We start from the raw sequence: 13726 nt of genomic DNA, 5'->3' as shown, positions 1-13726 counted from the left end.
ACCAAGCGCCACTTAAACATGGAGGGGGAGTGAAACACCGGACATAAAGCAATATAACAATCAAGCCACTATTTGAGTGAATGGTTGACAACAAATGTCTACAACAGCGATCTATCGCTAACACGGATCACACCGCAAGATCAACTATGAAAACGCCAGGAGAGCGGGGAGCCAACGTTTCCTTCCGCCGGGTGGCTTAAATACTGCTGCGATCCTTCCAGTCACCAACCAGCTCAGTCCCAATCAGCGACACCTGCAATCAATTAAAGAGACAGCGGGAGAGAGAGAGAGAGACAGGGAAACAACCTACACACAGGCTGCGGGTTACCCTGGCAACATGCGAATCTATTCGTAACAGCGGTATGGTTCTTTATGGGGGTTCTTGCTCCCAGAATAATTGGACATACAAGAGCTTTAACATCAACCCCCAAAAAATAATGAGAGGTATTACTGCCTGAAGAAGAACCCGCCAAAATCTACCTTCTTATCCCCCTCCTCATTCTCCATTTCCTTCTCATCCTCCTCTTCATTCTTCATCTCCTCTATTTCCTTCTCATCCTCCTCCTCATTCTCCTCCTCCTCCTCCTCCTCATTCTTCTCCTCCTCCTCCTCATTCTCCTCTTTCCCTTGGGTTCAGTGTTGTATTTTATTATTATTAAATGTACATAGTACGAAATATTCACTGGTTATAACCAGCGGTTCTATATTTAGCTGTAGACCATTACCCTAACTCTGCTTCAGAAGCAAAAATTGGTTCATGAGGAGAAACAGACATGTCAGCCAGACACTCTGCTTCTGTTAATGGCACTCAAGCGTTGCTCGCATACTTATCACTATGAAGTAAATAAAATGCAGAATTGTCAAATACACAGGCGTTTCAGAACAGGCACGATGTCAGACACTGTAATATGCTCTGGTCCTCTCCGTGCTTACCGTAGTGATGAGATGCATAGCAGATTGTCATCACTCAATGGCTGGATGTCTAAGTGGTGCCCACAGAATAACATAGGTTTCATAGACAATTGGACAAGCTTTTGGGGCAGACCTGACCTGTTGAAAAGAGATGGTCTTCATCCCTCCTGGGATGGCGCCACTCTTCTCTCTAGAAATATGGCAAATAGTCTTAGTGTTTATACTTGACTAACTGGGGCCCAGGTCAGGAAGCAGACAGACTGGCTAAACAGACCGTCTGCTAGCTGCCTCACGTCACAGAGGTCAGTTAATTTTCAGCACATAGAGACTCTTTCACCTAGATATCACACTATAGAGACTGTACAAAATACAAAAAATGTCCAAAGCAAGTTAAGATTAACAATTTAATTGAGGTTCAACAAATAAAAAAACAGATGCAATACGGATACACAAATGATAAAGCTTGGCTTAATGAATATCAGATCCCTTTCTACGAAAACACTTTTTGTAAATAATGCAGTAATCAGATCTAGCAGTTTTTAATGCTTTTCTGTAGGATAGGTTACTTTCCCGCCAAGCAATACAAAATACATCTAGTTTTGTTTTCCTCCAGCTGCGCTCCATTTTTCGGGCGGCTCTCTTTAGGGTGCAATATGCTCATTACACCATGGTGTCATACTGGTTTCCTTAACCTTCCTTAAGCGTAAAGAAGCAACTGTATTTAAAGTGCTAGAAAAGAAAGAGTTCATAGTTTCTGTTACATCATCAAGTTGTTCTGAGGTTTTGGATATGCTAAGGAATTTGGATACATCAGGAAGATAACTTAAAAACCAGTCTCATCATATCACACTATAGTGGCTGTGTCTGTTCCCCGAACTAGAAAATACAAAAAATGTCCAAACTAAGTTAAGATTAACAATTTAATTGAGGTTCAACAAATAAAAAACAGATGCAATACCGATAAACAAATGATAAAGCTTGGCTTATTGAATATCAGATCTCTTTCTACGAAAACACTTTTTGTAAATAATATGATCACTGGTCATAATCTAGATGTGCTCTTTTTGACAGAAACATGGCTAAAACCTGATGATTACATAATTTTAAATGAGTCCACCCCCCAAGATTACTGTTATAAACATGAGCCGCGTCTAAAAGGTAAAGGGGAGATGTTTTGCTTCAATTTATAACAACATTTTCAGGATTTCTCAGAGGGCATGCTTCAAGTATAACTCGTTTGAAGTAATGGTGCTTCATATAACATTATTCAGAGAAACAAATGTTAATGATAAATCCCCTGTTATGTTTGTACTGGCTACTGTATACAGGCCACCAGGGCACCATACAGACTTTATTAAAGAGTTTGGTCATTTTACATCCGAGTTAGTTCTGGCTGCAGATAAAGTTTTAATAGTTGGTGATTTTAATATCCATGTTGATAATGAAAAAGATGCATTGCGATCAGCATTTATAGACATTCTGAACTCTATTGGGGTTAAGACAACACATTTTATGATCTACTCATTGTCGAAATCATACTCTAGATTCAATACTGTCACATGGAATTGATGTTGATAGTGTTGAAATTACGCAGACAAGTGATGATATCTCAGATCATTATTTCGTTTTGTGCAAACTTCATAAAGCCAAAATTGTAAATTCTACTTCTTGTTACAAGTATGGAAGAACCATCACTTCTACCACAAAAGACTGCTTTTTAAGTTATCTTACTTACTTATTACTATTAGAGATAAAATTGTAACCATTCAGCCGTCAGCTACAGTATCTCATCAGACAGTGCACTATAGACCCCCTGAGGACCAGTTCCACTCATTCTCTACTATAGGAGAGGGAGAATTGTATAAACTTGTTAAATCATCTAAACCAACAACATGTATGTTAGACCCTATACCATCTAAGCTCCTAAAAGAGGTGCTTCCAGAAGTAATAGATCCTCTTCTGACTATTATTAATTCCTCATTGGCAATAGGATATGTCCCCAAAACATTCAAACTGGCTGTTATTAAGCCTCTCATCAAAAAACCACAACTTGACCCCAAAGAACTAGTTAATTATAAACCAATCTCAAATCTCACTTTTCTGTCCAAGATACTGGAAAAGGTGGTATCCTCACAAGTATATTCCTTCTTAGAGAAAAATTTTATATGTGAGGATTTCCAGTCAGGATTTAGACCATATCATAGTACTGAGACTGCTCTGCTTAGAGTTACAAATGACCTGCTCTTATCATCTGATCGTGGTTGTATCTCTCTATTTGTTTTATTGGATCTTAGTGCTGCGTTTGACACAATTGACGACAACATTCTTTTGCATAGACTTGAACACTTTGTTGGCATTAATGGAAGTGAATTAGCATGGTTTAAATCGTACTTATATGACCACCATCAGTTCGTAGCAGTGAATGAAGATGTATCATATCGATACAGTATGTGCAGTATGGAGTACCTCAAGGCTCAGTACTAGGGCCGCTAAATGGTAAATGGACTGCATTTATATAGCGCTTTCAACAGACCACATGGCCATCCAAAGCGCTTTACAATTTGCCTCACATTCACCTATTCACTCACTCATTCAAGGCGCCATCCAGCTCGTCGGGAGCAGCTGGGGTTAGGTGTCTTGCTCAAGGACATCTCAACACTTGGTCAGGTGGAGCCGGGGATCGAACCACCAACCTTCCGGTTTGTAGACAACCTACATGAACCACTGAGCCACTGCCGCCCACAAGCTACTATTCGCGCTTTATATGTTACCCTTGGGAGATATCACCAAGGAAACATGGTGTTAGCTTTCACTGTTATGCTGATGATATTCAACTCTATATTTCTTCGCGGCCCGGCGAAACACCCCAACTGAGCCAGGTTTCTCCCAAGGTTTTTTACTCCATTCTGTCACCGATGGAGTTTCGGTTCCTTGCCGCTGTCGCCTCTGGCTTGCTTAGTTGGGGTCACTTCATCTACAGCGATATCGTTGACTTGATTGCAAATAAATGCACAGACACTATTTAAACTGCACAGAGATGACATCACTGAATTCAATGATGAACTGCCTTTAACTATCATTTTGCATTATTTACACACTGTTTTCCTAATGAATGTTGTTCAGTTGCTTTGACGCAATGTATTTTGTTTAAAGCGCTATATAAATAAAGGTGACTTGACTTGGTGAATCTGGCCAATCGTGAACAGCTGTGTCGTCATCAGCGCTCCATCTGTCACTCTGGAGAAACTGCAGGCTAAATCAGCCGACTGCTATTGAAACACTCTTGCGATACCTGATGCCACACGTGACAGTCATATACGTCGTCATAGTCTCAGTCGGAAAATATTCTACCCGGTATGCACTGCTTCAGTCAGATTGCGATCAGCTGTTCACAGCCTTGCCTCCGTGGCCTGACTGAATTAACGTTGCGCTCGATTTCATTGTGGAAAAGTTTTGGTTTTTTTTAACTGAGTCCTTTTAACTGGTCCTTTAACTGAGAACATCACTCGCCTCTCTTCCCCTGTCCACTGCTTGAACTGCTGTTGCTGCACCCAAGGAATATGCAGACATTCCTTTGCCTCAACCATCACGCCCATGGACTGTTGGCTAAACGTCTGATGCATATTGGACACAAAAGTGGAAACACTTTAGGAGTTTCGAAGTCATCATTGGATTGGTTGAATTTGACAGGATTTCCGTAAGATGTGTGTCACGTTCTTTAACATTCTTCCTGGAAACAAAGTTACTGTGGAACCAAACCCCCTCACAAAATAAGAAAGCAGCTGTGTTTACAACTGTGATGACGAGTGCTGATCAGGAGCAACTAAACACTGGATTTTCAAAAGTATGTGAAATATTTAAAGACTGCTGCATATAATTTTTTTTTACATGTCAGAGAGTTTAACATTGTTTAACAGAGAGTCTGTTATTGTGGTGACATTTCCACGCCTTGAAATGTGATTCGATCCTGAAACGATTCTGTGATTGGTTGTTTGACATGACCTCATGGATGGACCTTGGCCAATGAAATCTGCCATGAATTCCAGACATTCAGTCTGAAGGTCTATCTATGCAAGATTATCATCCTCGTCGCAAACGGTTATGAATCCACATGATGTGAGATGCAGCAGAAGTAGGAAGGGCTGTCTCAAAATTCTGTTGCAGTTTCGTAACACTGTCTGCTCATTTCAGATTTGAAATCTCAGCATTGTACGCTTCTGCTTATTGTGGGGTTTTGGCCAGTCTCCTTTTAGTGGCTGTAAGGAGCAATAACACTGCCTTTTTAGGTGCTCTGAGGTCTGTAATGCTCTTGGCACAAAAATGAGGATATACACCATAAAGTCCAGGAGAATAACATTCATGGTGATAAGCAGAAAGGAATGTTATCCTGAAATGTCCTCTTTAACCTCAGATGGGCACACTAAGTGGATGTGCAAACTCCCAAAACTCTGATCTCAGGTGATGAGGCAGTTTCCCTAGCAGCTGAGAGACAGTAGATCCACACTGTAAATGAAAAGTTACAAAAGTTAATTAGTTCTGAAATAAGTTGTAGAGCGAACTAGTGAGGCTGGCCATGTTGCTGATCTAATGCAGCCATTTTCCTTGTGAAAGGGTGTTACAAATGGTTAAATGAATCTGCAGTAAGTAATGCATCCTCTAATTTCATATGTTCCATAAGTATCTGGGCCCGTATTCATGAAGATTCTAAGAATCCTCTCAGAAAACTCTTAATTTAGCTTAAAAAACTTTTACGTAGAAGTCTTAGTTTAAGAGCGATTCGGGAATGATCTGGGAGCAACTCTGAGTAAGGAAAAGACAAAAACTTTCATCTTAGTGAGGAGGCGGGGTTGACCCCGTTGCTATGTATGACATAATCTTTTGAAGACTGTGATTGGTTGGTTGTCCAAGAAGGAAAAAAAGAGTGATTTTAAGTATAGCATCAATTCTACCGTATTTTTCGGACTATAAGTCGCACCTGAGTAGAAGTCACATCAGTCCAAAAATACGTCATGATGAAGACAAACAAAAATATAAGTCGCACTGGACTATAAGTCGCATTTATTTAGAACCAAGAACCAAGAGAAAACATTACCGTCTACCGCCGCAAGAGGCCGCAAGAGCAGCATCTCTGGCAGCATAGAGCGCCCTCTCGTGTCTGTAGATGGTAATGTTTTACTCTTGTTTAATTTCTCTCGGTTCATGTCAAATTAATTTTGATAAATATAGTCCGGAAAATACGGTAATTGTCACTTTGAATTTACATGCGTGATTTTTCCTATTTGACCGTTCTCTCTCACACACACACAGCTATGTGTGTAAATAAATCCTTTTTTTATTTACCATGCTTTAAATTTCCTATTTTAACTTTTTTTAATTTTTATTTTTATTTAAATTTGTATTTGATTGGCTTAGAATGATAAAAATTGTTCCACTCTTTCCAATTACAGTGATTGCTGTCCTATTTAAGTGGCGGTTTGAATGTTGGTTTTAATGTATCAAACATGGAATCAAAACCAAGAAGGGCGAGAAAGCCAAACTGGACAGAGGAACAGTGTTTACTGTTAGCCCAGTTAGTGGATGAACACAAGGCCATTCTTAAAGGAAAATTCGGGTCGGGTGTTACAGCAAGGGACAAGAAGCAGACATGGGAGCGTATAGCACAAACTATTATTTGTTCATTCCCCCTCCATTTATCTTCGGAACACAGTTTAAGGTATTTTAGATTTAGTCCGAGAGCTCTCAGTCCCTCCATTGAAACTGTGTGTACGGTATACTGTCCATGTCCAGACAAGTAAGAAAAACATCATCAAAGTAGTCAATGTGACATCAGAGGGTCAGTTAGAAATTTTTGAAGGTTCGAAAATACATTTTGGACCAAAAATAGCAAAAACTACGACTTTATTCTGCATTGTCTTCTCTTCTGTGTCTGTTTTAAGACAGTTCAAAACAAAGCAGTCTGTCATATCCGGTTCGCAAACGATTCATTTGATGTAACTGGATCTTTTTGAAATAGTTCACCAAATCGAACTGAATCATTTTAAACGGTTCGCGTCTCCAATATGCATTAATCCACAAATGACCTAAGCTGTTAACTTGTTTAATGTGGCTGACACTCCCTCTGAGTTAAAACAAACCAATATCCCGGAGTAATTCATGTTCTCAAACAGTACACTGACTGAACTGCTGTGAAGAGAGAGATGAACACCGAGCCGGTTCTTTTGGTTCTTTTGCGCTCAACGTAATGCCTTCATTGGCGATGACTGGAAGCCTTCGGTTTACCTGGGCTCATAACATTAGCACAGAAACAGTTCAGAAACAATCACCAAAATAATCAGTTCAGTTCAGACACTCTGTGTGTCGGTTTGCTTCAAGGTGAATCACACATGCGCAGTATCATCAGCTCCTTGGTTCTCGAATCGGACGCGTCTGACAGAAACGGTTCTTGACTCGTGAAAGAGTCATTATCTGGCTCGGCTCGGTGTTCATCTTCAGTTCTCTCTTCACAGCAGTTCAGTTAGTGTACTGAGTAAATGAATTACTCTGGGATATTGGTTTGTTTGAACTCAGAGGAAGTGTCAGCCACATTAAAAAAGTTAACAGCTTAAGTCATTTGCGGATTAATGCGTATTGGAGACGCGAACCGTTTAAAACGATTCAGTTCGATTTGGTGAACTGTTTCAAAAAGATCCGGTTACATCGAATGATTCGTTCGCGAACCGGATATGACAAACTGCTTTGTTTTGAACGCAGAAGCTGATTTGACCATGTTCCTGGGACAAGATCTTTGTTGACCCTGGAACAACATTGTGATTAACCAATCAGATTTGAAGAACCAGTTTATAGATTTTGTGAAGTTTACACTTAAAATCACTGTTTGGTGCTTGTACATCAGTGCCATTCATCTATCATTTCCTCTGATTTTAGGGATTACTCATGGTTAAGGTTAGGTTTAGGTGTAGGGATATGGTCAAGAATATATTTTTGGAGTAAAATGTTGTTCCAGGGTCAACAAAATATGTTGACCAAGGAACATCTAACTCAGCAAAATTAGGACGTGCGTTTTGAACTGTCTTAATAAAGTCGTAGTTTTTTGCTATTTTTGGACCAAAATGTATTTTCGATGCTTCAAAAAATTGTAACTGACCCTCTGATGTCACATGGACTACTTTGATGATGTTTTTCTTACCTTTCTGGACATGGACAGTATACTTTACACACAGCTTCAAAGGAAGGACTAAGAGCTCTCGGACTAAATCTAAAATATCTTAAACTGTGTTCCAAAAATAAACGGAGGTCTTAAGGGTTTGGAACAACATGAGGGTAAGTTATTAATGACATAATTTTGCAAATTGGGCAGAACTAACCCTTAAAGTAAGTATTGTAAGTTAATTTCAATTAGGCCGGTCTGGGGCCCCCTGGGGCTGCTATTTGCTCTTTCCTAAATCATTGCTTTACTGGAAAAAAAATATTTAGTGCCATACATGGTCCACATGCAAATAGTAAGAACAATAGGTGAACTGGCATACATAAACACATTTAGACAGCCAATCCTACAGTGTTTCCTCTACGTTCTCAGTGTCCCCACAGGATTTTGTAAGACTGTGGTGGGTACACACTCGTTCCTCTAGGGGTTCCAGGGGTATGCCCCCCATAAGAAAATGTTTTTAATTTTTTTATTTACATGCATAAATCTAATGCATTTTGATAGCAGAATCAAGTGACTAGATCAATTAAGAAATATGTGCTTTTTTTAAACAATTTCATGTTGTAGTGGTAATTAATTAATTTTTTGCATTGATGTAAATGTGATGGTCGGGCACAATTTTCACTATATACATTCTTATTAAAGCTACAAATGCTATTTTGTCAAGAGTGATTTTCTCCTCGATTTGTTATTTGATTATCATTAAGGCTGACACATAACTCAAGAGGTGAGATGAGAGAAAAGATTGGGTTCACGAGAATGAGATGAGGCGAGAAATTTGCACAGAGATTTTTTTTTTTATTCTCAGTGACCAAATACATGACTGGAAAAATAGTCTGCAGGTGTCTTTTGAATTGTTTTAACTAATAATCTTGTAGAAAACGTAATTTCAGTTCTACTTTCTGAGGATGAATATGGCAACAACACTTAAGCACTGTAAAAGGTTTTGCCACAAACTCAACTGACTGGCTTCTCTTCTGTATGATTTAATGTGAGTCTCTTCAGAACTTAGAACTGTATATTAATTTTGAGCTTTTAGAACATTTGACCTTCTAAATTAACAAATGTTCACAAATTGAGTGAAAAATAAAAGTGCAACTATGATCAAAGTAGGCTTTAATTAAATTAAATTAATTTAATTGAATGCACGTGTGTTTTACTTTAGGTTATGATTTAACAATATCAGGGGTGTTGAGTGTGCATTCTACAATAAAATACATTGATTTTGTCAAACGCTCTGCAACAAATCCTCATTTAAAGTTTCTTATAGCCAGTTTCTTATAAAGTTTCTTTTTTGCACTGAAGTAAATTTAAAATAATAAAAGAAATAGTCTGGCCAATCCGAGGCCCTTGTACCCGTGCGTTATGGCATGCTTGACGATGGTGATAAATCTGCTTACAAAGCCGTGGTTGAGCAGCTGGCTGTCTGGTGCAGTCTTTACTCCGAGGTCCGAGTCTGAGATCACTGTAGCCACCGGATCCAGTCAGTATCCAGATCAGATGGTCACTGCAGTCACCAAGATCCAGAACATCTCCAGCCCGTACAGTGGATCAGCACCCTGAGATGACCTCTACAGCCCTGAATGTCAGCAGAGACTAGGACAACTAGATGAGCCCCAGAGACAGATCCCCAGTAAAGACCCTGTCTGCTAGACAGCCACCAGGACAAGACCATAGGAACCAGATCATTCTTCGGCATAATATGACGTTTCTGCAGCCTGGAATTAAACTGCTGGTTTTGCTTGGCCAGATTAGAACTGCCCCCACGACTAAGCCTGGTTTCTCTTAAGGTTTTTCTCCATTCTGTCACCAATGGAGTTTTGGTCCCTTGCTGCTGTGGCTTGATTAGTTGGGGACGCTTAATTTAATCATCATTCAAATCCGTCCTCTGCATTTCAATAAAGGTCTGATTCAGCTCGGCTACAAAATCAGACCTTAGAAGATTGCAGCAGATAGTCCGTTCTGCTGAGCAAATCACTGGTACAACCCTCCTCAATTTTCCAAGAAATGTACTCATCCAGAGTAAAAGGGCTGACAAAACCAGGTCAATCATGTGGGAAGGGCAGTCTTCCTCCTGAGTTGCACAGTTGCCTCATTCTCTGCATGGTGTGAAATCTCCTTTGCCTTTGTAACAAATGTAAAATAATTTGCTAGTTCATGGTACTGACCCACCAAAGGATTTGCAGTTAGAGACGGCAAGAAAACTGTCGTAATTTCTGGAAATAACTCTAATATAGTACCATTCACATTGTAGATTTATTGATGTGTGTGTGTGTGTGTGTGAGTGAGTGTGCTGCTGAAATCTTTTGCATTAGTCTCCAAATCCTGATTAACTTGCCTACAGTCTCTGTGAGTGATGAGAGATGGCTTGTGTGGTGATTTCTGAATGCTGATTTGGTTTGTTGGTGTACTTCATCTAATTTTAGATATTTAGGAGAGCTAGGATAGCGAATCAGTAAACACCAGTCCTTTCACAGGCATAATATTAAAGCAATTATAAAGCATTTTGTATTTGATGAAGGTTATGTAAGCCACAGTTTCTAATACTCCTGGATAAGAAGACTCCACTGAAATCTTTCCACTGAAATGTTCACTTGGACGTTCACTAAACTCTGGTTACAATATTAGCTGTTTTCTTTTTCTGTATTCTTCAGGTTCTTTGTGAACTTCCCCTCAGCAAAGCAGTACTTCAGTCAGTTCCAGGACATGGAAGATCCAGAGGAAATGGAGAAGAGCTCTCAGTTGAGGAAACATGCCCGCCGTGTCATGAACGCCATCAACACAGTTGTGGAGAACCTTCATGACCCAGAGAAAGTTTCATCTGTTCTGGGGCTAGTGGGAAAAGCACATGCACTCAAATACAAAGTGGAGCCAATGTACTTCAAAGTAAGAAAGATAAGCTTAAGATAAGGATTTTGTACACTGGCATAAAGTTTTAGGACTGCAGTAGCCTAATGATTAAATATTTGGGATGCTAAAACAAGGTCAGAATTTTGTTTTAATAAATGAGAACTCATTTAAAAAATTTATAAAAAATTATAAATTATAAGATTAAATACCATTTCCCCAATATATCACTACTGAGCAAGTTACGCCAACACTCTTTGTCCTGAGTTTCCTGTAAGTTGCTCTGGATACTGCATGTCTGCTAGTGGCTAAAATAGACCTGTAATTACTATTGTCATGCCACTTTTTAAAATGAATTTATTTGCTTCTTTATTTACTTACTTCCACAACTATTCTACTTGTTGTGAAAAAATAAACAAGCATTTTCATTTTCAATGTGCATTAAGGTGATTAATTTTTCCAGGCTCCGGGAAATATTGGATTCATATAGCAAATTAAATACAACTTCAGAACTGATGTCAAGTCAAGTCACCATTATTTATATAGTGTTTTATACCATACATGTTGTGTCAAAGCAGATTTACAGGAAAAAGGTGTGTTGATAATGCAAGAAAACAATAGAAAATCTTTGCGACTATACCCACACTTGATAATTATACATTAATCATAGGTGGGGATTTTAACTGTGTTTTGAATGCATCTTTTGAGAGATCCTCAAGTAAAGCTGTACAGCCCTCTAAGGCCACTCAAAACATCACAAATCTTTGTGAGCAGTATGCACAATTAAATCTTTGGAGATTTTCCCCTCTACAGTGTTTTCCCTTTTTCACCTGTGCATCTATACCATATAAATTATTTCTTAATAGATAAGAGTCTTATATCCTTTATTACAAAAAAGTACATAACATAGCATTGTTATTTCCAATCATGGAAATAGAAATTATATTCTTCTTTTTTACTTAGTTTGCCTGTCCAGCATTCATCCTTTAGGCCCTGGAGACTGAAACCTCTGCTCTTGGCAAATGGAGAATTTGTTACTTATCTAAATAAAGGGATAGAGTTGTACCTAGAAATAAATAATCAACCTTATATTTCAAAATCTACTTTATTATATTACATATATGATTATTATAGTGACTATTTGCGTATAACTGTTCAGTAGTAGTTATTCCATAGTCATATTTCTTGAAACGTAACTAGTAAATCATTAATAGTAGTTCTTCAGGAGGTATGACAGAATATATTAGTTATTGATTAGCTAACAGTTACTTAACACAATTATGAAATTGTATTATATACTGATTAGTTAACACATTTTCCTTAGTAGTTAACAGTAGTGAGTTAACCCTTTAACTGTCACCCCGTCACGTATATGGGACGCCTACATTTACTTCACTATATTACAATTAAATCTAATCTAATCTTGACAAACTATATATCATTGGAAAGGTCTAAGACTCCCAATATATTTTACCAATGTTGTTTTGTTAAAAATTATGTAGATCAAAATTATGTTTTTTGTCAAAAATTATGTCTATCAAGCAGTTTTTATGTTGATTAGGTTTGGCCTCCTCTCGCTTAAGAGAGTCATTCTGCTGAGGCTTCGCTCATCAGAGCTCCAATTAGACAGTGTAATCAAGTGTTCGGCCCTCTGTGGGTCGCCTTGATAGACTGTCTTTGTGTTGAGAATGTCTGGCCTTCTCTCGCTTAAAAGAGTCATTCTGCTGAGGCCTCCGCTCATCAGAGCTCCAATTAGACAGTGTAATCAAGTGTTCGGCCCTCTGTGAGTCCACCTTGATAGACAGTCTTTATGTTGTGTAGGTTTTGCCTCCTCTAGCTTAATAGAGTCATTCTGCTGAGGCCTCTGCTCACCTGAGTTCCAGCTAAACTTGGAATCGAGTGTTCAGCCCTCTGTATGGCTGCCTGGATAGACAGTCTTTATGTTGAGTAGGTTTGGATTTCTCTTGCTTAAGAGAGTCATTCTGCTGATGCCTCCGCACTCCAGAGTTCCGCGTAGGGATAATTTACATGTAGGCTCTTTTCTTTGAGCCTCTCTAACTGTTTAGTGTTGAGTGTAGCCAGGTCAAGTCAAGTCAAGTCAAATTTATTGATATAGCACTTTAAACAAAATACATTGCATCAAAGCAACTGAACGACATTCATTAGGAAAACAGTGTGTCAATAATGCAAAATGACAGTTAAAGGCAGTTCATCATTGAATTCAGTCATGTCATCTCTGTTCAGTTTAAATAGTGTCTGTGCATTTATTTGCAATCAAGTCAACGATATCACTGTAGATGAAGAGACCCCAATTAAGCAAGCCAGAGGCGACAGCGGCAAGGAACCGAAACTCCATCGGTGACAGAATGGAGAAAAAAACCTTGGGAGAAACCAGGCTCAGTTGGGGGGCCAGTTCTCCTCTGACCAGACAAAACCAGTAGTTCAATTGCAGGGTGCAGCAAAGTCAGATTGTGCAGAAGAATCATCTGTTTCCTTTGGTCTTGGTCCTGGTGGTCATCTGAGACAGGGGATCTATATCTGGGGCTCTAGTTGTCCTGGTCTCCGCAGTCTTTCAAGGATGTAGAGGTCCTTTCTAGGTGCTGATCCACCATCTGGTCTGGATACATACTGGATCCGGGTGACTGCAGTGACCCTCTGATCTGGATACAGACTGGATCTGGTGGCTACGGTGACCTCGGAATAAGAGAGAAACAGACTAATATTAGCGTAGATGCCATTCTTTTAATGATGTAGCAAGTACAT

The 13726-nt window shown here is 39.1% G+C and overlaps 1 protein-coding gene across 1 annotated transcript in view; it reads left to right on the top strand.

The window, feature by feature from the left end:
- Window positions 1-13726, top strand: part of cygb2 (cytoglobin 2) — a 56416-nt gene that overhangs the window by 21287 nt on the left and 21403 nt on the right. The window contains exon 2 of the mRNA XM_026213970.1: window positions 10771-11002. Within this exon, the coding sequence (XP_026069755.1) occupies window positions 10771-11002 (232 nt within the window). The remainder of the gene's footprint in view (window positions 1-10770; window positions 11003-13726) is intronic.

The sequence above is a fragment of the Carassius auratus genome, chromosome 31 (assembly GCF_003368295.1).
Source record: "Carassius auratus strain Wakin chromosome 31, ASM336829v1, whole genome shotgun sequence".
NCBI classification, from domain to species: Eukaryota; Metazoa; Chordata; class Actinopteri; order Cypriniformes; family Cyprinidae; genus Carassius; species Carassius auratus.
This window is presented reverse-complemented; position numbering and strand designations above follow the sequence as displayed.